A 27,506-nucleotide genomic window follows, 5' to 3' on the forward strand; every position below is an offset into this window, starting at 1 on the left:
TCTTCCTGATACCTACTCCTTTAAACACTGGAGTAATTCTAGTTGTTAGGAACCTTTGACTAGCATATGATACTGAACTTTGGACCATCCTTTCCTCCATCGTATGCGGGAGTGGAGGCATTCGTGCAAGTAAGGAAATACCTATAATCATAAACTGAAGACTGTTTTCTGTAAATGATGTTCAAGAATATCAAGACAGATGGTCTGCATTTGCCATGGTATTGATTTATGCAATACTCATGTAGGTTCCAAGAATGTCTAGTAGGTATCCTTCAGAGTGAGCCGTCTACGTGAGGATGCCATCAATGCTAAATTACAGACAGATTCTATTTGTGCTTACTAAGAGTTTAGCTCATGTGGTAAAGCTACTTTTTCATACTTCTCTAGAAAAATAATCTTTACATCTTTTGTCATGGTAATAAAAATCTTAATATAATACCCTATTCTGTTTCATAGGTTACTCTAGTAACTTATTAACATCTTCAACTTTTTTCATTTTCTGAGATAATTTTCTTCATATTCACATTAAGTCCATTTGTTTTATGTCAGCTAGGCCAAATGCTCAAATGGATCATACTTTTCCCATTCTCCCCAGTCAATCCGATTTGTTTGTAACTCAGAAAACATCAGTGCAGGCATAGAGACCATTTTGCAGTCTAACTTTTTGAAAAAACTGTCAAAACTCTATGAATCACAAAAAAATCTTTGTGCTGAACTGATGTGAAATACATTGTCATAACCTCTGTTTTCAGAACTTACATAAAGTAATATTTTCTATTTATTTTGATACATGAACATTATTTAAGCAATTAGCTGGGGATGTTTCTGTTGTTTCGGTATGAATTTACAGGATTAGTGTCTTAAATGTGTTGATTTTATTAAACCAGCCAGTCACTGATTGGGTCCACCTGTGACTGAGTTGGCTTGTGATACCTTGAGCAATGCATTTGTTATCATTCATTGTTGTTTCAGTACAAGACTGTGGTCTCGCTGTAGTAAGTCCTCTGCAAATATATATACACAGAGTTTTTGTGGATATACAGGAAGGAGGGTATAAAAAGCAAAGTAATGAGAATGCAGAACAGCAGAGGATGCTTTGCTAGTGGCTAAATGGATACATTTCCTAATGCTGACGATTTCTTTTAAATTCTGAAATGGCTACTATTCTTTATTTAGTCAGTGTGACTTTTTTTGTTTAATTTGTTAACACCTATAGAAATTAGAAAGAACAGTAGTTATGACAAATGGACTATGTAATTTGAAAATTGTATTTTGTCGCATGTTTTAGTCACAAAACCTTGTTGAAATCAATTGTCCAAACATTCACTTAACATATTAATAAGTAATACAGGAATACTCTAAGCCCTCTTGAATTAGATATATTACATCTTGTTACAAAATTTAATGCCAGGCTTAATAACTCAAAGTATGCTCTAGAATAAAAATATGTTTATGTGCTAGTATGTTGTAATTAGAATGCTAATCCAAATTACAAAAAAACCCCTAAACCCAGTATTCAGTTGGAACTGTTTTATATACTCAAGGGTAGACAATTACCTTTAATTTAATTTCTTAAAAAAGAAATCACAATTTTTATTTTTTTTACAAGTGGGTATGCTTTTTGTTTTATATTTCTAAATATTAAAACAGTGTAATATTACAGTGTCAGATTGCACTGTAATCTGACAACAGTGGTCAGATTTGAGGAGCTATTTGGGTATTTACCTGCAAAATCAGTGTCACTTAGGACTTTTTAGAAAATATGTCTAGGTAGTTGTGTTCTTACATTTTCTGTTGCAAACACTATAGGAACAGGAAAGTGCTACCTTTTCAAAAAGAGAAGACGGTGTTTCCAATTCAACACTATTAGCTTTGCATATTTGTAACAGGAAGAATTATTATAAAATACCATTTTATCCTGTCATGAATAGACTTTAATCATCTCGCAATAGCAGAAAAATTCTGCATAAACGTATTTTGAAGAGGGTTTGTTTGAATTTTTTTGTTATTTTTTGTGGTTTGAACAGTTAAAGGAGAGTTAATAAAAGATAGATGGCTGATCAGTTGCTGATGTTTCATTTGTTACATTTTCTTAGAATCATAACCTTCAACATTTTTAGTGTTGTATGTAACCAGCTGTAGTGTGCTATTGAACCCTATACAACTTCTTGTGGTCTTACCAATAATGATTAAACAACTTTATAGAAAATAGATCTAAAATAATAAATTACAGAAAATTTTAAGATACGTGTTTTTAAGAAGTTCATTGACAGGAAAATAAATTGAAAGTAATGCTGAGAAAGAGCCAAGAATAACATGTGGATAAAAATTTCACTTTGAATACTGAATAAGTCTCCGTAATGCTCAAGTTTTTGGAGTTGTCCATCAGCCTTTAATGTCATCTTCGAAATAAATAAATTAAACCACATGGACTTACTGTACATGATGTTTCTATCTCTCCTCATACATGATTATGTGAAATACAATACTTCTTTAACTTGAAAATACTCAAGCTAATTTCTGTCACTTTTTGTTATATTGAAATGTTCAGAAGAAATGCAGTGCGTTATGTCTTGAATCCTCAACTTAAATTCTGTTAGATGAAATAAAAAACTAAAACTATTTTTAGGATTTTTTTCATTTAATGTATTTATTTTCCATCTGAAGGTCAATTCCAGAAGTCTGGTACCAGGACTGCCACTCCAGCTTCCTCATTGCTCCTGGTGGCTGGGGAATATCCCAACACTATTTGCCTGTTGAACGTGTGGAGAGTATCCTTCTGAAGACAACTGTCTCCTTTGTGTTCGAGTACCTCCCACTATGTGAGTTGTTTGTATTTTTTTTTAAATCAAACTGAGTTTGCCTCATTTTCATTAATGTCATAGTTACACATTTAACATTTATAAAAATGTTTGTGATGTATCTCCTGCAGTTGTCCAAAATCTATTTTCATGCCATTTCCGTATCAAAAGAAATCTTAATTTACAAACATATGTTCTTTTCTCCCCAGTTTGCTGCATTAAATTTTAAAAGACAAGTGAAAATAGTGACTGTAGTATTTGGTTTTAAAAGTGATTGATAACTGTACTGCAGTCTGCTTCCCATAGAACTGGTGAAACATAGACCATGACAGTAGGATCTTTTCTTTGCTTTCTCCCATAATATGCCCTAAGTCCCGACCTGAAGGGGCAATTCACTCTCTAATTTAAACCTCTCCTTAACATTAACAACATGGCAGTGTTTAGTAATGATACAGTGTTTACTGTTAAAGACTTGCCAATTTGGCCTTAAATAGCTAGACTATATTACCTCAATTTGCCATATTCCCTCTGTTTAGTTTGGAATTACCTTGCAAATGTTAAGGTGATAGTATTGTATTGTATAAAGGAATTCTAAATTGGAAATCCAAGCAATGTGGATTTAAAGTTCTAGTATTGGTCTATAGAAACACACTAGTTCAAGTAGTTAAAGGTCAGCAAACTCATTTTAATAGGTACTTTGTTTTTTTTTTGCTTTTACTGACTTCATCAGTGCCTTTAATTCGTTATTTTTCCTTCCTATTCTCTGGATAATTTAAAACTCCTTTCTGAAGTGATTTTTTAAGACGTATATGAGCTTGTATATGTAGTTTCTGTACCTTTTAAGTACAGTTAGATTTTTCCAGTGTTGCAATAAAGTACAGAACACTATGCAGTACATTAAAGAAATAGAGCCTATGCATCAGAACAATTTTCATGCCTCACTCAATTCTTAATGTAAATTAGTAGGAACATTGGTTATCCATTTGAGAAATTGAGTTGGTATAAAAATAAAAATGCACTTATGGTATGTGGTGCTTTGTGTATCATCTTGGGAGTGTTTTGCTGTTTATCTGTCACTTGCATTAGAAAAAGCAGTCACTGGCTGCAGGTGACATTAAAAATTAAAGGTTAACCTCAATTTCTTTACTGACCAGACGTGGGGCAGAAAGTTCTTCTGGATGTGTGCCTGGATTTTGGAACTGTCAAATAGAGTTGAGAAGACTGGTGCTTTTGGTGGCTTAGTCTTTTTGTATGTGCATGTGTGATTATATGATTTCACCATTTGCCAGTCTTTAGACTGCTTCTTATAGGTTATATCAAGATCATTTTCCATTGCATCCAACTTTATGAAATTAAAAAATTACACAATAATGCTATAGTAAGCAATTATAATGAACTCATTTTACTGATCTGCATAATTCTGGGAATGTCTTTTTATTTTGTTGCTTAGAAAAACTAATTAAAATAGCTGTCTTTCCTATTGCTAGAGAATACATGTCTTTCAAAAACTAGTTGAAATTGTTTTTGGAAAATTGCCTTAGAAGCTTTTGAATATTCTGGTTAACTCATTTACATTTAATGTAAGACAAGCTTTATATACTCATGAACAAACCTGGGAGATCTTTTTTTAAGTTTTTAACACTCAGTTTCTCCCTCATAGTGCCTTCAAGGTGAGCCATGTTCAGTAGCGTGAGCTTCCCTTGTCTATCACTCCAAATGTTGGAGGCAGCATTCAGGCTTGTGAAGAAGGGTTCAGGCAGCAGAGGTTTCCATGTAACCTGCCAGGTATCTTTCTTTTGTTAAAGAGGTATTTTGCTTTTTCAGTGGTAGACCAGACTACAGGCAAGTCTTGATCTTTAAGATTCAGCCTGAAGCTGTGGCTGCTGCTCTGACCTTCCATTTCATCTCTTAATTATCTTAGCCATGCAGTAAGGTAGTATGCATGTAGTGAGCAGATCTGGTGCTTCTTGTTGCATAATGAGGAAGAATGGGAAGGGAAGAAAAAAAAATGAATTTTTTTTTTTTTGTGAGTAAAATAGACTGCCAAAATGCATTGGTTTTTCTTACCCCATCCTCCACCTAGCAAACAGTGAATCTCTTCTATCTGTGGCTGTTTTTTCTCTTAAGCTCTTCATAGGAAAACAGGAAAACAGAAGTTTCATTAAAGGAAGCAATGCATATTTCTAATTTAGAAAAGGTTGGATAGGACTTTGAGCAACCTAAATAAGCAATTGACATATTTGAGGAACCCTAGTATTTCAGATGTGCATAATCTTATTAAAATTATATATTTATGTGCCTGCTTCAAAGTAAGCTTGGCACAGTTGTCTCAGGACTGGTATACTGTAGATTGTTCTGACTACAAATTAAATAATGTTAAGAATTCTTTGGTGAGAAAAAGATAATGCTCATTTAGTGTGCTTTCCTTATTATTTCTAATTTGTTAAACCTATATTTAAGACAGATAATCTCTCTGAAGATAAAATATTTTTAAATGCTAGTTACTTATTTTCCTGTAGTTCCCGTGGCTTGAAATTTTTCCAGTGTTTTTTGAGATTGGTTTCACTTAATACTTCTTTGTTTCTTGTGTTTCAGATATTTTTTTGTTGACTAATACTGAAACTGGTCAAACAGATTCACTACTGAAGTGATTTATAAAGAAACTGAAATACTATATAGCTTTAAACATAGTTCCTTTGACTTTGGGAGTAGTTAAATCCCATATAAGAGTTGATAATTGTTGGCTTGCAGCCTGGTTCTAAAGTCTTTGTTTTACAAAGTGGGTTATGAAGCATCAAGAAAACTGAATGTTGGGTTTTTTCCAGATGAAATATCTCAGGTAATTAAATACTTCAGGAATTTATAATTTGTTTATAATTTGAAATACAGGGCTTTCTAAGAAGAAATCTTTAAGTGATTGTATGTATTGTCTTACAGGCTCTAGAATAGCTAGCATGTTATAATTTGTCAGTTAATTTAAATTTAAGTAAACTTCCATGTCAGTCTAAAAAACACTGGTGATTTGCAGCTATATTACAGATGGCATCTTTTCTTAAATTGTACAATAATATGTGTTTTGTGGAGCAAGTGAATTACCCATTTGTTACACTGTTATGCAGCTCACAGAGGTCATGACACATCTGTATGAGCTGAACATATAAGTATTTTTAAAATCCAACACCAATTCAAACAACCCAATTAATTGCAGTGTTTCTGTTGTTGCTGTTCCTGCAGGGCTGGTGGTCCATTCGCTTGTATTTAATTTATGGCTGTATTGCAGAGATGGCTTTGAGAAAGATATGTCTAAAATAAGGACTTTTTTCTCAAATGTAGCAAAACTTGCAGGACATGCAGTTTCAAACAGTAGAACAGGTCCTGGATCGAGAGTTATTTCACAAAGCACTAAAATCAGGTTATATCAGTTCCCCTCGAGGGTACATAATATCAAGTCAGGACTAGTAATTACCATAGATTTATTTTCAGTAGCTGTCTGATTCTCCTGGACTAATGGTACTGTGTTTTACTAGCCCATACTCTTCAAACATCCTCTTGTTTCTCCTCTTTGTACCATGTTAGAGGTACTTTATGTAGCTGAGAAATTTGGTACTGCTTCACATCCTTGTTAGTTCAAGTTTCCTCTGGCAGTGGTTTCTGTGCACTGCATCTCCCTTGCCCCTGGCAAATTGATCCATTTCCCTCCTGAGCCTCCTTTTGGGGTAACATGACTCTGAAGCTTGAGCTGGCCATGGACAGAGCCCAGCTGATTCTGGCAGAGCTTTTTCATTGTACTTGGTGCTCACTTTGTAGTTCATTTTCACCATGAAACCACCCTTGCCAGTATAAAGGAAGAAGTAACTTCTGCCTTGCTGTATTTTAAAGTGGGCTCTACAACAGAAAGTGGAGAGAGACTTTATACCAGGGCCTCTAGGGATTTGGGCCTCTAAATACAAAGGATGGTACATTTAGATGGAAGCTAAGCAAGACATTCTTTACAATTAGGGTGTTGAGATGTGGAAATGGGTTGCCCAGAGAAATGCAGGTGCCCCATCCTTGGAAGTGTTCAGGGCCAGGTTGGATAGGACTTTGAGCAATATAATCTAGTAGATGTCCACCTCTCTGCCCATGACAAGAGGCTGAACTGGGTGTTCTTTAGAAGACCTTTCCAACCCAAACTAGTCTGTGATTTTTCTTGAGGAGAGCAGCCTCTTGCCTTTATTTTACCTGATTAGTATTATGTATGTCTCTTACATAGTTTCATCATATAATGTTTCCTCTTCATTTTGTTGACTTTCAAACCTTTTCAGAGACATTGCAGTGGTTACAAGTTGTATTGATTGAACCTGGTCAAAAGACTTTAATTTGTGGTTTGGTTTGGTTTTGTTTTCAGTAAGAGGTAAGTGCTACCTTAGATGATCAGAAATGCTGATCAGAATTTGTTAAAACTGCTCTTAAAGGATTAAAAGTGGCAGCCTTAAGCATATCTGCGAGAAGAAAATGTTGGAGGGGAGAAACAGTTGGGTTGCCAGCAATGTATATAGTTAAAAAAACCATGATTGTAATGATGTTTTGGTGTATTTGAAGTGATCCTCCTACCATAGATGTGACAATCATAGACAGTTGTCTCTGATGTGTTTAGAGCTGTGATAATGTTCCAGTAGTTTTAAGAACAAAAAAAAAAATTCTAAAATATTTGCTGTAATTTCCCTTGAAGGGAAGGGATGCTATTTCATGGCTATCCTTGGCTCTCTTTTCTTTGCCTCTGTTCTTCCTGAAGAAATTCTGTGGGACTTAGAGAATGCTTTGCTTCCAGGACAAATTCTAGAGGAAGTTCACAGAATTTTACTGGGTTTTGCTCTTAAGTTATATGGATTTAAATGTCTAAACACGTACTGAATATTGACAGGTACCAGTGTAGATGCCAGCCATGTCCTGTACTAGGGACTGATCTGCAATGCAAGCAGCAGCATTTCTCAGTTGTTGTGACTGGCCAGCATTTGTAATTTGATGGAAAGCAGATGAATAAAGCCAAATTAAAGTGACAGTGATGACCAACTGCCTAGTAATTTAAGACCTTCCACGCGTTCTTTCATGCTATTTATTCAATAAACACATATAGTAAATATAGACCTTCTTCATTTCTTTCAGGTGATAGAAGCCATGGTGGGCAGAAGTTATTGTATATTATCAGCACTCTGTCATATTCAAATAAATTAATGTGGAAATTATATAAAACTCAGAACTTTCTCACCAGCTTCCTAGGGTTTTGTTCAAGCTTTCATTGTGTGAGGTACATTACATAACGTCATATTAAGCACTTTCTTCACAACATAATTTTTTACAGATTTGTAATCTTTAAAGAATTAAAATCTTGCCACCAACTTTTGCAGTAGTTTTCTCAATATTATGTGTCTGATCCTCTAAGATCTTTTTTCATAAGGATTAATGTAGTAAGAGTTGATTCTTGTATGAATGGTTCAACTAGATTTACAAGAAGTGGTTGAATGTTGTTTTATCATTTCTCATAAGCAGCATGCATGCCTTATAATTTTGGAAAAGGTTATCTGTATCTTGAAACTTGCAATACTTATCATCTTTTGCAAGGGAATTGTGGATTAGGTGCAAAAGTGTCTCTATATTATAAATATTCTAAACTTGTTTTGGCATATTAATCTAGATTATTTTAAAATCCAGAAGTGTACTTTATAGCAGTACCCAAGCTGGATCTGAGGAAAAAAATCATTATTCTCATTGTCAACTGTCATTTGGCAGAGAGGATTAAGGGATAGAAAAGGAAGAAAATGCTCTTCTTTTTGAGTGAATGTATTCTTCCCATAGAATGTATCAACAAGAAGTAGATCAAGACAGTCTTGCTTGGAGACACTCATACCATCTGACAGGAAAGTGATTTTAATTAATTTAAAATCCAGAAGCAACAGTATTTCTTCCTGAGGAAATGATTAGAAGACCTTAATTACACATTACTCTTGAAAGCACAGATTGCACTTAGTTTCTTTTTGGTCTTGTAGACTCAGACTTTGGAAAGTATTTAACTTAAGGGAAGTAATGGAGTACTTTTCTCAGTATGAATATAGCTACTTGAAAATAATAGGAATTTAGTAGAATGTTTGGGGTTGGGGATTTTTTGTTTGGTTTGGTTTTCATAACAGAAAAGTCATCCAATACCTTCAGCTGGATTTTGGCATCAAAATTTTAAAAAACATTTGCTGTGTAAAAAGTAAGTTTTGACAAAAGCAAAGAAAATGGCGAAGCGTTTAAGTTGTGAATCAGTATCTAGTTACATCTAATCATGATTTAGTGCTCCCATTGAGAATATTTTATAGTGTGAATCTGCTGTAGGTGAATAGTGACCAGCTAGAGGAATAATGAATGACTAATTGTATATCTAGATAATTTCATTTATTAAATGCATTTTTATGAATGAAATGTAAATGTTGAATGGAATTGTAGTTACTTCTGTACATGAAAACTATAGTTATGAAACCTGCATGGTTTGTAGCATTTTAGGGGGAAACAATCATGGTTTTGTTTTATTTTAATGTTTAGTTTTTAGCAGGGACACATTCAAATATTAAAATATTCCCATACAAAATGTTTTCCTTATTCCAAAGATACTGTAATAAACATCATTAAAAGGATGGATATTTTATGTAAAAACAAAAGTTCCTCATTCATGACATGTTTACTCTACACAGGGGTCTTATGCCTTATGGTCCTAGATTGTTTGAAAAGAAAATTTGGCTGATGCAATTTTTTAAATTTTTCTGAGTCTCCTTTTCAGATGTAATTCCTTTCTTGAATATATCATTAGCGGGCAATGCAGGAACTTGAGACACAAAAGATTTCATACGCAAGCTGCTTTGAAGAGTTGTAGTAAAAGCTGCATTTAAGGCAATGCAGCCATTTAAGGCAATGCTTCCAGCATCTTGTTTCTTGTGACTATTTTCAGTTTTTTAATTCATATTGAGGTTTCAGTGTTTTCTCTGTGGCAAGTACTAGGGAGTGGTATCAGATTGTTTTCTCTGTTTCCTGTACAAACAAGCTCTGAATCTGATGTCTTCTTAGCATTCCTCTAGGTTTTGCAGTTTAAAGTCCCACAAAATAACTTTCCTTTTTCACAGTATTTGTAGGATGCTAAGAGGAAGGTTTTCTTGTTTGCTAGCCATAATTTGTCCTGGTGTAGCAGTGATACTGACTTCTCTATTGCCATTCAGGAGAAGCTTAGGAAACATAGTACTTAACACAGGAAAATAAATTAGTTCAGGCAATTGGAAAAAGAGAAGTGATATTTAATGGAAGAGACTGATGGCTTGAGCCATTGTCTGAGTCCATACTTCCTCCACTTGTCAAACTGGGACAGAATCTTGAAGTCCTTTTAGATTCATTTTTATTACAAGGCACAAAGCTAAGAGAGACCATAAAATTCACTGATTTTTAAAATATATCTCTTTGAATATGTACACAGTCCATGCATTTCAAGTTGAGTCTTAAAATGATTACATGTTGAGTAATTTGCAAAACAACACTGCTATTGCTGTTTTATACCAGCAATTTCATTATACGTAGAAATGATCTGACTCATGTGCCAAATTTTACTTCCTTAAGATGTGTGACATTTTTCATTCTCATAGTGCTTCTCAGGTATCAAGGAATCACCTCCTTAAAAATAACATATGTATCTGAGACTATGGTAGTTTGGGACCTGTTTCATTACGTATGTTTGCATGTCAGTCTGAAAATGTTACACTAAGCTTTTACCAAAAAACACACAAAAAAGTTCCTAATTTAAAAATATGTTAGAATATTTGGACAAATTTGATTTGCAATTTTTTATTCTGGAAGCATAGAGTAAGAGCTGTATGTTATAAAATTAAAGGAAATAGCTGATCATCACAGAAAAATTATGATGGTGTGTGTGTAGATATGCACAATTTTTTTGTGTTTGTGTGTGTGTATGTCTCACAAGAGGCATGAGAGATGAATGTTCTTCTTAACTGAAGAGTTCTTTTTCCACTCTAAGGATATTTAAAAATCATTCTATCCATTTGGTGGAGCAATAGCTTAGTTAATGAAATTTGATATTTTGTAGTTTTTCATTCTTGTGTAACATCTGTAAACATGTTCCCAAACCTTACATGCAGTTCTGTAATTAACTTAGTGTTTCCATGGTATTTTGTCAATGAATAGAAAAAATGCTATTTATACAGATGGGGGGAAAAAAAATTTTTCCTCAGCAATGCAGTTATAATTATAAATATTATTATTATATATTTATAAATATAAATATAATTATAAAGGTGGGGTTAAAATATAAGCCAGTGGAAAATCTGGTTTTCTTGTTACTTTCTTAAAATCCTCTGTAAGTTTTACACACTCCAAATGAGCTGTGAGGTGTAGTCCAGCCCCCTGTCTATTCAGGGGTAAGGTCAGTTAAGAAGCAAAGCATTTTTTAACTTTTACAGAAGACCTGTACCTCTCTGATCACAGAACTTGGTTTCTTTATTTTCATTAGTTTTTCTCTCCTTGTAATGTACACAGAAAGTTAATGATGAAAGAGTAGTAAAGTATTCATTGAAACTGAAAATTATAGTATTTGCAAATATGAAATCATAATTTACATAAATTTTATAGTCAAGAACATTATGAATGTAAATATGCCTTCATCTATTCTCAGTCTTATAATGCCATTCGTTGTCCAGTGGGAGATGAAGAGTGATGTTGAGACTGCCGTTTAACCTATTATAGCAGCCTAAAGAAATTAAATAGCCTTGATGTAAATATGAGGTGGGAAAGGAGTATTCATCTCCATTAAGTGACATAAAAAAACATGGTAAGAATAACAGGTGGGTGGGTATGCATTAAGCGCTGAAGTCCCTAAATTTGGACACTAATTATAACCACAAGGACAATTGCCTCCCACGTACTTAAACTGTAATTTCAGTATGTTTTCAGACCAAAAATATGCTTCACAGTTCTTTGGGCACCAAATGTGGATTTTCTCTTGCATTCTTTTTTCATCTGATACATGATTCCTTTTCCCCTGCTATTAAATGAGGGCCCAATACTAAAAAGCTGAATTCATTATATACTCCTTGGTACAATTAGATCTTTAGACCTTGTATTTTACTAGATCTCATAACTATGCTGAGGAAGTCCTACCCATTTTATAGTGCCATAAGCAAATGTTTTATATTCAAATTATTTGCAGTAGTTGTTTCAGCTTCATGTTAATGTTATATACACCTGTGGATTACCAGTAGCTGCTTAATCTGTTGCATTACATAGGTTACTCTTTGTTTCATGATAGTGTATTTTTTGTAAAGATAGATAATATACTTGCACCCTTTCCTAAAGTTATTTTTATGTTACATGAGATAAAGTCATTTTTATATTGAGTAATTGTATTAAAGTCTGACCCATGGAATCATAAATGAGAGCAGAGATGTTGTATAAAGCTATCTTTTAAAGTTAACTGGGTATTGCCGTTTCCTTAATATTAAATTGGTTTCCATGCAGGAGAGATTGTTTTGTTTTAGCCATTCCATCTTTGGTATAAATCAAGATAAAGTATTAATATTTTTTTTATAAAATACAAATCATTACTTCACCTTTACCTTGATATTTAATATTGTATATTAAATTAAATATTGTCTATTAATATTTAATATACAAAAAATACATTATGTCCCTGCCTAACCTGATGTAATAATTAAGATGTGGTATCTCTAGACTGAAGTTGTCTGATGTTTTTCAGTAATTCTTACTATCCTTTTCTATGCTTGATTAGATAGTTATTGGCTATTACATGTTCTCCACATGCTCTAAGCTGTAGAACTCAATCAAGTCACCTCTAATCTTATTATAAATAAACTAAATATACTGATCTCTTATCTGACTCACACACACAATAAAAAGAAGGATTTCCTGATTGTAAGTCTTGTAACTCCTTTTTTGGCCCTTTTAATTTCAACTTCCTTTTGAATTAAAGATACCAGGCCTAGTTATAGCAATCCACTGATGCCATATGTGCAGATAATTTCGGGTCCTTAGTACTACCATATATTTCCCTGTAATGCACGCAGGGATTGTTTTTAGCTTCTTAGCTACAGCAACATAGTAAGAGCAAAAAAAGCGTTTGGTTATTTACAGTGACTTGTAAGTTCTTTAGGGATTCACTGCTTTCTAGGATGTAATCCTCCATTTTATGTGGCCTGTCTTGTAGATTCTTAATGTTCTTAAGGTAAATAAATTAAAATAGTGTAATTTCTACTTTGAGATTTACTTAATTTATGCAGCTTATTGGAAGGATTTGTACTTATTTTTGTCATCACAGAGCTTCAGTTTTTTACATAACAGTGAAGAATCAGTCATCAGGTTTTATGTGTATTTTGTGTGATTGATATTTTTAAAAAGACAATAAAGGGGACTTCACAAAGCATTAGAGCATTAATATAGCACGAAGAAGGCTTATAATGTGTTTGGCTTCTGCTGATACCTAATGATACGGCAAAAAAGCATTCTTCTACAAGGCTGCTTTTAAGATACAAGGGAACCAGAGGAATTGTTAAGAATAATAGCATATCTTGTTTTTTTTCTAATTTGTTTTTAGGAGCAGAAGCACAAAAATCCTGACTTAATCTTTCTTTTAGGTATGCTGCTTATTTAGCTTTTAGTAACTTGTAATTTAAGATCACAGTTATTAGGTGTATTTCTGCATTTTATATATCGCTCCCAGATGCTACAGTATTAGTTTTTATCACTGCATATTTTATGAAATGTCAGCCTTCTGTTGGCTGTTCATGCAGCATTGTTAGTGATCAAAGCCACAACATAAAGGAGAGGAATCTAAACAGTTGGCTTATCTTTGTCCTTCATTGTGACACAATACCATAAAATTACTTTACTATATAAAAGGCAGGCGAAGCTTTGTGTAGCACACTCTGAAAAGGTGAACTTCTTGTTATGCTCAACAAAATAGATAAACTCTTCTAGGTGATATTTTGTGCAAGGAAAGTAAAGTTAGCAGTGGTGTCTTTGGAGTTTAGAAAAAGTTTTCATCCTTTCCTGCCTTTTTAAAGCACAGTTTATATATATGTGTGTGTGTGTGTGTGTATGTGTTGCAATGCTATTACAAATCTATCCTTTAAAACTTTTTGAAATGGAAGAAATGTGTCCTTTGGAGTAACCTTTATGGGGTGTTGTGGACTTCTTTGGGATACAATTAATCATGACGTTATATCACTTGAAGAGGGGTAATTGGAAAGATAATAGTTAGTCTTTGCATTATGAAAACTGCTGGTGATTATCAAGTATATTTGGCTTTCATTTTGATTTTTCACACAGGAGATTATTTTGAGTTTATCCAAATTTTTGGTTAAAAATATCAGACTATCAGTCAGCCTTAATTTTTCTGCTTGCCTAAGTGAGTTGTATATCAGAACTGAAATAATAAAGTAGGAAAAACTCTACAAGCTCTGAAGATATTCTAGGAATAAAAATCTTGAATGATTTTGATCAGCTGTTGTGTATGCCCTGCACAGCAGTTGGTTCAATCAATTTTATGTTTTGGGATGGTTTTATTAAAACGAGCTGCTGCTTTCAGTAAATCATTGTAAAGATGCTAGCTTTCTATATGCTTTTTGGGGACCTGCAGCATACCAAGGCAGTCTCTTAATATAAACAGACTTAACTTGGCTCCTCAAGGGGCTGGGCTGACTTACCCCCTTACCACATGGAGTATTTATCAAGATGGGAAAAAAAGGATCACAAAAAAGGAAACAGTCTCCTAATATGATAGTGGTACAGGAAATAAAAGAGAAAAAGTATTCCTACTATATTGTGGGGGCCTATGAAAGGCATGTCAGTCAATAAGGCTCTTGACAGTATCTCTTAAAAAATATGATGATGCACCTGATTACATGTGTTTATGTTTGTCTTTCCAACTGCTTCTAGTCAGTAGCTTGTATGCATGTATTTATTCTCTCACAGTATGTGATCATATTTTGATAAATGTTTCAGAGGTTTTGAACAAAACAGTGGTATTTTCTTCATGGTGTTGTGATCAAGATGGCCACAGTGCTCCATTTTATCTTGGCTTTTTGGGTGAGATGGCCATTTCATCCTTCTTCCCTTAAAAGCTGTCATAGGGTGAGATCATTCTTGTATATATTCAAAGGTTTTATTACGTCTTTCTTGATGTGCTTCAGAAATACAGCAGGTAGAAAACAAACTTATCAAGTGAGTTAAGGCTAGAAATATTTAGTATATTAGAAGCATTAATTAATTAATTAATGCTTTCAATTAATTAATTTTGAAAAATGGAATTTAGGAAAGCAAAAAAATCTGACAGTGGTAAGTAGCTCATCCATCAGCTATCCGACTGTAGTGTGCTCAGTGTAGGTCATCTTTCCTGTATGAAAACGGCATCACACATAGTCTGCATAACTTTCTAGCAGCATCAAGTTCATGACCCTTCTCCTGCCCTTCACAACTGAAAGGACTTAACATTTTAAGCTACAGACCTGCTCCCCATCTTTCTAGATAAGGGGTGATTGTAATATGTTTCTCTTCTGATGTTTGACGAAATAGGATCTCCTACTCTATGTTTTCATCCATTGCCCGTGTGAGTAGGTGAATTTTACACGTCTTTTAGTGAGATTCTGGTTTGCTGATGAAGGCAGAAAATCTCCAGTCTGACTGGGCTGTGATGAAGGATTGAGTTACCAGAGAAATTGTGATGCTTATACCAATTTTAGTGTCCACAGCAGGAAGAGATGTGCTCCTCAAAGAGAATGATGTACAAGGGTGCATAAGCAAGGTTAGGTGTCTGAGAATCAGAAGACCAAATATGTTGGCACTTGTTGCAAGTCTAGAAGTTCAGGTGACCATGGAGAGAACACACAAAGCAATAAAGACAGTCTTTAAAGGGAGTGATTTTTCCTCTACTGATCTTAATACCTTTAGCAGGTGTTTTAAACTACTGTAGTTGAAGGGAAAACATTTTGTTCAGGTCTCCTTTTTATTTGTATATCCAAGACTGCTTCAAACACCTGATCAGAAGATGCTAACAACACTTTAAGAGCTGAAAACATTCAAACCTTATCCAAGCAGGTTCTCTTATGTTTTATACAAGTGAATTTCTTTGATTCCCTGGCAAAGAAGTCATGCATTAAATGCACAGCTTTCACATATCCACTTTCTGACCTAATACACCCCAATTTCAGTGACCAAAAGCCGAGTCTTGATGAAGCATGATAAGTAGTGGTACTTCTTTCTGTAATTGGTGCTTTGTGGTACACAGTTTCACAAAGAAGTAGTAAATAGATGGGATTATAGCTCTTCATTAATATACTGGATATAATCAAGGTAGCTTGGTGCCTTTTAACCTGATATTCTTGAATCTTGATAGTCACTCACTCAGCTGATATGCTTTGGAAATGTAATTTCACATTATAGATATAGACGTATGTGTATATGCGCAAAATGTTTTGTAGATTGGTCCCATAATTTGTGAGCATATATGTGAGCTTATTTCCATAGAAAAAACTCCCATGACCTTTCAAAACCAAAGGTTTTGACCACCTTTCTCAGCTAGTTCCAAAGGCAGTCTTCACTAGCTAAATGAATATAGTGGTTTGTTGAGCATTTGACTATGCTAATACCAGCAAAACCAAAGGTTATTTAGCCTTTTTTTTAATGCCATTATCTTCAAATCTCTAACCCGAGGGTTATAAATGTAACTGACAGAGAAAATTGAGCAAAATTGATAGTCAGAAATTTCTTTATAGGATGCAAATTGTTGGATTGGACTTTATTTCTGGTCAATGAAAATTGTGTTTCTCAAATGTAGCTATATTAGTTTGTGCAAGGGTTATCACAGTGCTTGTACCTATGGGGTATAGTCAGATTGCTGCTCTGCACTGCAGAGAGCTCAGTGAGGGTAACAAGTACTTAAAAAAAAAGTTATGTACAGCTGTATATTTAAGGACTTCATGTTGACCCCATCCTCTCTTATTAGCAATGCCTTTTTTGGACTCATTTTGCGGTTCCATTTTTTGGTGAGCTTGTGTCTCTAGCCTGCTAGAATTGGCAAAGGGAAAAGTCAGCAAGGTTTCTAGGAAGCAGTATACCTTTTTATTTAATAGACAGATTAATATTGATGATAAGTACAATAGGAACTGTGAGTGTTGAGTCACCTGAAAGAATTAAGATGCACTCATGGTACCAGAAGAGTAACTCAGATATTTTCAAAGCTAATGAAGTTTTAGTTCAGAATTTACTGTTAAAATCTAAAGTACAAGTCAAGCCTTCCCCCAAAGTGAGAGGGGCAGGATTGGAAAGGAAAGACAAGGCCTGCATCATTGGTGAAGAAGTTACTCACTAAAGAAGCAATCTGACCAGGCAAATGAGGAATTTCCAGGAAGGAGGTGCTTTCTAACTGGGGCAAGATTGTGAGAATTAATGTTGGATTTTGATGCATTAATTAATCCCAGTTCTCACTTCTTACAAATGTACATTTGTAAGTATTCAAGCTGATAAACATTTTTTGTGTTAAAAACATGCAAAGGTAAAGGAAGATGCTTAGAAAGCTCAAAAGAGCTGAAGAGTGCTTTAGCTTGGGCCATATCAACAGAATGCTGAGGAAATATGAGCATTGCAGAGATTTTGGCTGTATTAAATGTCCTACTTTGCTCACAGAATGTATGCTGCTAAGCTCTTCCATGTAAATACTGGCAAAGACCCAGGTTTCAGTTTCATTGAAATCTACCTCACCTGTAATAACTGTAGTCAAGAGACTGCAGTATTTATGTATTCATCAGGTGCACTTTGTTTAGCTGTGATATTAAAATGTGTCAAATTGCTATTCAGGTATGAATGGAGAGTTCATATTCCTAATTTTTATTGTACTCTGAGAGAATTTCATCTAGAGGTTGGTTATTGTGTAGGAGTTTTCAGAAGAAATTTAACATGTCCAGCTTCTGATTTGGGAACATAAAGACTGATTGTTCCTTTTCACAGCAATGGAGAAGGTTGCTGTTTTAAAATATCTGTGTGTTTGATCTTGAAAAGGGGCTAACGAGAAGATAAATGCCTCCTGCAGTAACTGTAGTGCCATTCCCATCAGCTCAAGAACAAGTTGCTTAAAGGTGGGAGGTGCAGCACTTTTTTGGTCTCCTTGCTGGATCACCTGCCAGTCAGTGAGCTACTGTGGCTGTCTTCCTAACTTTGCACCTCATGAAACCTGAAGAGAGAAGGTGCTGAGATAAGATAGCTAAAGCTAATGGTGATAGCCAGTGATCATGTCGTCTTCTTACTGATGAGTTAGCAAACCAGGAATATCTCTCTCTTCATTGTGGCTAACGAGGGGTGAGCTCAGGAATGTTTGAACTTCAGGCATGAGAGACTTTCAGACCCAGGATGACAAAAATGGGTCAGTTTGGGCTTTAAAAAGGATGGCCATGCAGTCTGTAAAGATGAGTAGACTTCTTCCATGAGTAGCAAAACAGCAAAGGTCTTCCCTTCCCACCTTTTCTTGTTTTGAATTGCATTATGGTTTTAACTTTCCATAAATGTACATGATATACAGCAGTGTTCATGTAGAATATATGTAGAAAAAATGGTGTGTGCTTTTATTGCTCTTCATTTTAGATTTGTGGCAGGATGGGAGGAGGAAGATGGACTAAAACATACAGCTCTAAGGCCTACTAAGGAAGATCTCGGCTGTGTAAACATACACTTTTTTCCACCAAGTCCTGTAAATGTAATGGGATAAATTATTTTCACTCCTCTGAATTTATTGTCTTCTCAAGGTTTTAGATTTTGAAGTTAACTTTAATCATTTGATATTATGTGAACAGTACAATGTAAAGGCAACATTTGCTGTGTTTTTAAATCTGTTTCTAATATAGTTGACTTTCAGTGCTTTGTACCATTTAGTGTCAAATGAATATTTTAAGTATTGACAATGAGAAATGAAAAAACCCACAGCTGTGGCATCTTACATCACTAAAATTTGATTTGTACAGGCTCAGAGTTTTACTCCATGCTTTTTAGTACAAGCTGAAAGTAGAAGTGCTGAAGGTTTAGAGGCTTTGGCATATTGGGCGAAGGTGGGAGGTCAGTAACATTCCACTTTTGATCTGTGAGTAGAAGACTAGGATTTTTTGGGAAAGTCCCTTTGTTTTTTTATTGTAAGCCAGTGTAACCTATTTTTGATTATTTTCCTAACATATTTTCTTCTTTTAGGTAACCTGAACTATTTTTTTACAATGTACTGTTCCTCCAAACAAATTTAATGCTTCATCTATACTGAGCACCCCACAGGAACACATGACTTAGGAAGGGGAAAAAATCAGCAGAAAAATAGGTGGTCTGAGCATTTATGTGTTAAATATGCATGTTAATTAGAAAAAATTAGAAAAAATATGAAAACAGATGTTACATAAATTATTTCAGTCTCAGGATAGTAGTAACTTATACACTGACAATAACTTTTATACGTGCCTATATATATGTGGATGTCTGTATCTGGAACATTTATGCAACTGCTACATGGACAGCACTGGAAAAACAACTTCTAGCTTAGATAGAAATACCTTCTGAATATCACCTGTATTTGTGGGTGTTTTTCTCCTCTCTTGTGCTGTCCATTGAGCTCCTGAAAGAAGGTTCCTCAAAAAGGCACTGCCAACAAAATTGGTTGTATCATGAGACTCATGGGGAGTATTTGAGTTAACTGGCATTAAATATATGCAAAACATTTTTCTCTGCATATTGATATTGTATTAGGCAGCAAAATTTTAAAATATAAATCCTTTATGTTCTCACATAGCCTTTTCTTTACTTTGGTCTCTTTATTTCTCTTAGCTCCTCTGCAGTGGAAAGAAAAAATCCTAAGGCTTTCTAGTAGAGGGTATTCCAACAGAGACAACAAAAATGTTGAGAATGTGTTAACAGAAGAGAGAATTTTGTAAGTGGATATGCATGTTAGAATTCATCTGCTCTTAGTGGAGTCATTTTGTCATTTTATAAAGAAGACACTTCTGACTGACAACCAATTTTCTGAATATAAATTCTGATATAATTTGAATAATTACATAATTTCTGTCCACGTTAAAAAAACAGACATATGTGCAGTTCGTTTTCTAATTATCACCACCAGAGACTGAAAAGTTAACTTCTCAGAAAATGAAGGCAATATAACATGACGTAAGGGGAAATGTTGAAAAATAAAGACCTGTAGCCTTCTGTAAATTTTCATATAATTATTTCAGTATAACATTCTACTTTTCTAGTTTGATAGCTTTCATATTCTTTGAAACCTTGTGTTTTTGTTGGTTGTTTTTTGGGTTTTTTTTTCATTTTGTAAAATCCAGCATATGCTGTAGGAAGGTTAAAGGCTGAAAGATGTAGACAATGAGTTGTGGAAGAATATTCTAGCAGATTGGATTGTTAGTATTGAAGACTTTTTAAAACAGTGTTCAGGGTACGCAATTGCTATTCTAGCAGATGCATTACGCTAGTAAATGTATGAGAATGTGGTACTGTAAGAAAATGAATTACAGAAAACTATTAAGAAATCTTATTTATGTCTTGAAGAGGAAATATATTACCATAAATCCTACTTTATACCAATAAATTGTGTTCCCTACACAGAATTATTTAAACAAGAAAAAAAACCAGTGATGTGTTAATTCTTCGCTGCACATGTATTCATTCACGTTGGAAGAGTCAGATCTCATGGGGACAAAAGGAAATTGTATAAAAAAGGAGTAAAATTATTCTAGCTGTGTATCTTAAATTTTCAGGAAAAAAATACTTTGGAAATGTCAGTATTCAGTGTCAAACTAATAGTGGTGATTACTTCGAAGTCTGTTTGAGCCACCATTTTTCTGTGAAGTAGTGTTGCATTTTCTTTGCTAGACTTACGTATTTTCATGGGAAGGCAGAAAATACTTATGATTCTTTTACCCCGGAAGATATTTCTTTTATTGCTACTTTATGATGGAATAAGAGTAACCTTAACATCTGAGCCCACACCTGTTAGAATACCTCCATTTCATTTCTGCCCTGGTTATTTTAAGGAAGTAACACAGTTGTGCACTTGCAAGGGGTTCTGGCTTTGGTGGAAATGTCCAGGTTTTTCTCCTCTTGTCAGCTGAAAATAAAAACCTATGATCATTGTTCCCTACTACTCTTACTGTTGCCAACATTAATAAAATAATAATGGCAAAATTGTAATTCCAGCTCAAAATAGTAACTATCCATTAGTTTTGTGATGTTGGGAGGGAGCAATACATCTGCATTCAGCCATCCTCGTAGTTGGATGTAGGGTAGATAAATTGAATTCAAGTGCATTTCCACAAGTATTATGAGCCCCTATGATTTTGCTTCAGTAAAAATACATGGCTGCTGAAGTTTTATTTGGCCATAGATCATAGTGAAACTCCTTTCCTGCCAGTAAGCAGTGGTTCATTCATGTTCATTCATTCTCTATTATTCCTTGGCCTAGTGACCTTCTTTCGGATTCTGAAAGAAATTAGGAGAGAGCAGCTGCTTTGCTTTTGAAAACCACAACCTAACACAATCAGACCCAGACTTTCCAAGAGTCTCTGCTACTATTTAGGCATCAATGAATAACAATAAAAAATAATTAGGAAAAGTTTATGAAAGAAGTTATGACATCACTTCCTTTATAAACTAAATACTGTATATTAACCCTGTGGGCCCTAGCAGTGTCATTTGTTTTGGTCTGTCTTTGTTGCTGTCCAGATATATTTAGATTTGGATATTCTTGTTCTGGTGTGGCCATCTACTTCTCTGGATCTGTGGCTAAACATGTGGATGGATCATTAATGATGCTGAAGTTTGCATTCAACCTCCTCTGCCTGATTGCTCTTCTTTTGTGAATTCTGTAAGGTAAAGGATAAAGACAAAGATAAGGATTAAACATGAGACCTTTATAAGGAAATGATAACGCCTTCTGAGTCAAAAGATATGAGAAATAATGCTCTTAAGATATTCTGGCTTTCAAGCATTTCTGTAATCACTTTTTTATTCTAAGTAGTGGTATGAACAAAACATGGATGTTTGTGTTCTGTTAAATTATTCCAATATAAGACTCTTCGAATAGCTGAAAAGCTAGAAAACATAGCAGGCTTTCCCACTTTTTTATATATCTTGGTTTACCCAAGTTGATTTATATCTCAGAGTTTTCTCATTACTCTGAGCACTAGCACGCTAAACACTTGAGAAAAAAATGCTTCTGATCTAAATAAAAGTATATGTGTATACATACACATATATAAATGTTTCATTTTTCACAAATCCAATTGTAGTGGTAAAGTTGATATTGCTTGTATTACATTAAACATTTGTATTTCATGCAATTCTTTCTGTACATTTTTTTTCCTACCCTCGTTAATAAATATCAAGATACTTTCCAACCCAGCAATATTTCTTAGGATGACTGGCTTTAATACTATATCCCTTTTTATTCATACTCATTAATATGACTGGAATTTTTATATGGGGAAGTTCTTTCTCATTCACTTTTCTGGGAAGGCTATGATTTTTGTAGGTATGTGCTTCCATCTGTCAATGCTAGATGATGCCGAATTGTAGGAATGTTCCTTGTGTTTGAAACAGAAGGTAGTAAGGTTTTTGGCTATAACTTAGTTTTTGTTGTGAATTTGTTTCATGATTTCTGATTGGTTTTTGAGAGATCTCTGTCTGGTGTACAAAAAAAAAATCTTGTCATAGAAAACTCTGCTTTGGTTGACAAGATGTGTGGGAGAGCAGACGTAGCATTCAGCAACTTTAGGCTGTAGTACTTATGTATTCAACAGAGATAAATACTTCCTTTGATTTCTGTTGATAAAGGTGATACTGTAGTCTTTGTTGCTGAAAAGATGCTCTGGAGCATTCAGTATGAGTTCACACTTGCAAAGAGCTAGGGGTGATTCTGAGGGGTGGTGTGATGCAACAGGGGTCCCCATGAAAGCTGATCAGTTTCTGCAGCCTTACTAAAGTCTCACTGCAAACCTGAATACCAAAGGTGGGGATTGTCAGAAGTACTGCTTAAGGAGCTAATATGTGAGATTCTCTTTCTGTATTGTATCTTAAAATGAGCTTTTCACTGAACATTCTTTTGTTAAGCATTTTCAATATTTTGCTTTTTCATCTTTATTCAGGGGAGCAGTAGTATCTGTGCTGCAGTATCTTGGTGTCTCTTTTGTGTGCATATATATCTGTATGCAAGTTATGTTTGGTTGGAAGAGAAAGTGCAAATAAGTGATGTAGAAAGCGATGAAACTCAGTGCTTGAAATATTTTTCTGTAGAAGCTGGTTCTGTAGTCAGAGATTCATCCAGAAGAGAAATATAGAGGAACACTTTTGCTACTGGAGAAGGTTGCTTCACATCCAAGGAAAATGGCTGTAAGAAATGATTTCATCCTGAGATTTTGAGAGGTCCTGAGGATTAGCACATATATATACTGGACTGAAAAACAAGAAACTGGGAAATTCATTGAATTATGGGAAATAAGTGCAGGAAAGCCCAGGATGGTATTACTGCCTTAATAGTAGTTAGTGGTATTCCTGGGGAAATACTGTAGAGCATTTTTTCACCAGGTGCATTGTAAACAGTGAAGGTTTAGGCACGAGAACTTTTGTAAGTCCAGCTGGAGTGAGGAGTAGTGGAAATTGTCTGCATTCATTAGTTGAAGGAAAATGAGAGGGGAAAAAGTGTGCTGTTACTGCAATCTGAATGTCTCACAGGAACAACATTGCCAAGAGTACTCTTAAAATAGGTATTGAAATGATGGTGTAGTGTTGTAGCAGCTGATATGAGTATCATTGAACAGCAGAACATACATTATTTTTCTTGATTTGCTACAAAAATATTTGGAGGAATTTTTCTAGCAATACAGGTTTCCAAAAGCAGTTCTGTGATTGTATATATTCTTGGTTTCTCTGAACCTTTAATATTTTGATGACTAGTCCAGCAGGAAGAAAAATTATTACATTAGTTGAATAGCAAGAAAAAAATTATTGAAAGCAGATAAAAATGTTCCTCTTGTTATGAATAATATAGTAAGAGTTACATTGACAGGTGAATCAGGCAGTTTCTTTAATATGCAATCTGATTTTCCATACATGCTTAAAATTGTTCTGTAAGAAATTTGTCAGAAATACACTGTGCCTATAATTAAAAAATAATATACATGAAGTGTAACAGTGGAAGGTCTGCTGTTTTATTGCACGTTAGCAATCTGCAAAGTAAAATCTTAATCCATAGTTTTAAATTACCCTGATAGCACTAGGATCCATAACTCTTGAATATCTTTATTTTCAGGTATTTTTTCCCCCCATTCACATTGCACATTTAATATGGAGGAATATGTGTTAATACTTAACACATTCCAGTGCATTGTGAAACATATTTAAAGCAAACCTAAAACTAATAATGCAAAAATTACAAACATCACAGTAATTCTAATGTTCCACTTCTCCTGATCACGTTCAGGGAGTTGCATATCTGGAGAGAGGTGAAAAAATAGTTTTCAATACCTCAATTTGGTAAATAAGGTTAAAACCTTTAGTTAAAACCACTTCTGTGAGCAGTTATTCCCGGTATGCATGAGTTTGCAATGACTTCTGTTTAATGACCAAGTTAGTAGTGAATTATTTTCTTGCTGTAAGCAAAGACTACATTGCACACTTGATTTTGTCTTTCCACAGTGTGCCTCACCCTCACAAAGTAGATATAACCGTAAGTCAAATGTTTCTTGGAACAGGAAAAAGTATAAATTGGACTACTTAAATGTGGAAATCCTAGTAAACCCAGGCTGGTTAATACTTGTAGTTGGGAATCTTGAATTGCTTTACAAACAGGAATGGGTATTGTACTGTGGGATTCAACTGAGGATACTGGTCCTCCCTAGGAACTGATTTAAAGAAGGAGCTGAAATGCCAGTGAAGCGTTTTCTTTAGTGTCTGAAGTTTCTAGCTAAATTTTATAGATTTACCTTTAAGTTGTCTCTGGGAAGGATACAAGCTTGTAAATCCCTTCACTGACCTGGGACTCAATCAAAGTCTTCTTGTTTGTGAAACTTAAAAGAAATGTCCGAAAATCCATACAATGCTGCAAGCAAAAGGGTGCTCCAGATGAGTGTGTGTTGCTCATGTAGTTAGCCAGCACCTCAGCCTGTGCAGTGTGCTTACAGTGTTTTCACCAGACTCAGTTTCCTCTTTTGTGGTTATCCTTGCAATGAAGCCAATGGCACCCAGAAAAGCTTTGTTCTTTCCTGATAACCTCTGGATCACTGTCACATTTATAGAAATAATGTTTAGAAATTCATCCGTTACTTAATGTAGATTTTCTGTAGCTAATGTCTCTTACAGTACAATATTAAAATTCTAGCGCCCCAATTTCCATGGCTAAGCTTGCCACATCATGTCAGGTATGTAACACAAAGAGATGGCACTGTCCCCAAGGGGGGATTGCAGGGTGCTGCAGGTACCCCTCCCTGGATACTGGAGTCAAGTTACAGAAGTTTTCAGCATCTCCCTGGTCGTTCTTAGACTTTGCCATCAGCCAAGTAGGACACCTTATCAGCCTTAACTTGTTTTGGGGAAAAAAACCCAGCGTGATGGGAGAGTGGGGGAACAGGAGCAGCTGGAGGTGCAGGAGGCCACAGAGCAGCACAGGGATCTGGCCAGTGGGGACAGCTGGAGGCCAGAGCCACCAATCTACAACAGGCTTTACCTGCTTACTCTGGCTCCCAGGCACTTGGGAGCTCTGACATGAATTCCTCTCTCCCACATCAGCATATCTGTTATTGACACAGCGATTTCAAAGGATGAATCTTTTCTTTACTAATACTACAATCATTTAAATTTGGTGGGGTTTTTTTGTACTTTGGTTTGGTGTTTTTGGTTTTTTTCCCTGGGGGAATCTTTAGACAGTACTTGATATTAGTTATTCTCCTCTCTTTAAAGGCAGAAACAGATACTCAAATTTTTAAACTGGAACTTTTTAGAAAAGGCTCAGCCCTCTGATGCTGTTGTATACAGCCTGACTCTGTGCAGCACTGTCTGTTATTTCCATGATAAAATTTTACATTTTTATGAATACCCTGTCTAAATGGAGAAAGTTTTAAATGGGTAATTTTTCCATTTCTCATTTGATCGTGTGATCTGTTTGAATAGTGAATTCTTTATTAAACACAGTGATTTGTATTAAATGTTGATTATAGAGTGGTTAGATGTTAAGCACTTACAAGTACAGTCCTCTATCAAAAAGTTAAGATGCCTAAACAAATTCTCAGACATTTAAACAAACTATTTATACACATAAGTAGGATTTGTTATAAACAAATGAAACAGATGTAATTTTAACTGAGTTGTTTGGTGTTTTTTTATTTCCTGAGCATTAATATCTATGGAAGCATTCCTGTTTGAGGTTGCTGCTTCTCTTATGCTGGATTAATGGAAGAGACTGTATTATAAGGATGTTATACTCCTGATAATGGGAGATATGTTTATATAAAAATATATACATGTATATATTCTTAAATCTGCTTTGATACCCCAATTCCCATTGTTTGGGGCAAATTAAAAAGAATTTTACTGTGATTGGGGGTTCTAAAGCCTTGACATTGTTTTAATCTGATAACGAATGGCTCTGAGTTCATGTTCTTTCAGTTGTTGGCAACAAATCTAAACCTGTGTTTTTTGGATTTATGAGGATAAGTCCTGCTTTGGCAATCTTGTAGATCCTCAGGAGAATAGTTAAACAGTGATTAATCATTGTTTCTTCACTGAGTGTGCAGAAAAGAATGGAAAAGCTGCATTTCACACTTCTGAAGCAATTAATCCCCATGATCTTAGCCAGGTTTGTCTTGTAGATAAGTTGGGATACAAAACTGTACCTAATTTATCAATGTATGCATGCCATAAAGTATAAAACACACAATTTATTTCATATCATTTATAGTCAAATGTAAAAAAAGAGTGACTTTGCCATATCCAAGAGTGTTTCTTACATTACCTTCATATAAAATAAGTACCAGAGATTACAATGGGATTCCTGTTTATTGTGCACATCTGGTGCAGTCACTATGCATTTTCTCATTCACTTGCTGGCATTTTTAGTGATTGTGGCATAAATCACCTTGCTAATCAGAAACATAAGTGACGGGAAGTCATCTCCTTTTTTTGAACAATGGGAAAAAACATATGGCTTCTTAGACAGGACTTGGCTGTTATACTATTTATGTGGCATTATATTCTGTATTTAGAATTTCATATTAATTGCCATGGTTTGATTGAAGGCATGGAATGCCCTGTGGTTTTGGCCAAAGTATTTGTTTTATGGTCTACTCGTCATGCCTTCAATGTTTAATATCTGTTGTATTTGTGTGTATCAAAAAATGGAGCTGAACATGCAGGCTGTATTTTAAAATATGATTAAATGTTTTAAAATGCTTTTTAATCAATATGGAATGAATTTTGTGTGTTCTGAGTGACAGCATATAATAGAATGCTGTTATAAATTGTGTGGCATAGTAAACAAGAGAAAAGAAATGTTTGCCCTTATAGGAAATAGATATATTCTTAACTTCTCTTCCTGAAGAAGATTGTAGAAAATCAGACTAGGAGGAGGTGAGACGGTAGTTTTTGTGA

General features: G+C 34.7%; 1 protein-coding gene across 27 annotated transcripts in view; it reads left to right on the top strand.

The window, feature by feature from the left end:
* Nucleotides 1-27,506, top strand: part of TBC1D5 (TBC1 domain family member 5) — a 316,569-nt gene that overhangs the window by 67,105 nt on the left and 221,958 nt on the right. For 13 of the 27 annotated variants that reach the window (XM_086852156.1, XM_086852083.1, XM_086852111.1 and 10 more), the window contains 2 exons: nucleotides 2,668-2,822; nucleotides 4,462-4,586. The exons of 3 other annotated variants lie outside the window; for them this stretch is intronic. In XM_086852156.1, the coding sequence (XP_086708282.1) occupies nucleotides 4,479-4,586 (108 nt within the window). In that variant the 5' untranslated portion in view covers nucleotides 2,668-2,822; nucleotides 4,462-4,478. The remainder of the gene's footprint in view (nucleotides 1-2,667; nucleotides 2,823-4,461; nucleotides 4,587-27,506) is intronic. 11 more of the 27 variants (XM_086852165.1, XM_086852188.1, XM_086852203.1 and 8 more) reach the window with 1 other exon arrangement.

Source organism: Cyanistes caeruleus, chromosome 1 (assembly GCF_971803275.1).
Source record: "Cyanistes caeruleus chromosome 1, bCyaCae1.hap1.1, whole genome shotgun sequence".
NCBI classification, from domain to species: Eukaryota; Metazoa; Chordata; class Aves; order Passeriformes; family Paridae; genus Cyanistes; species Cyanistes caeruleus.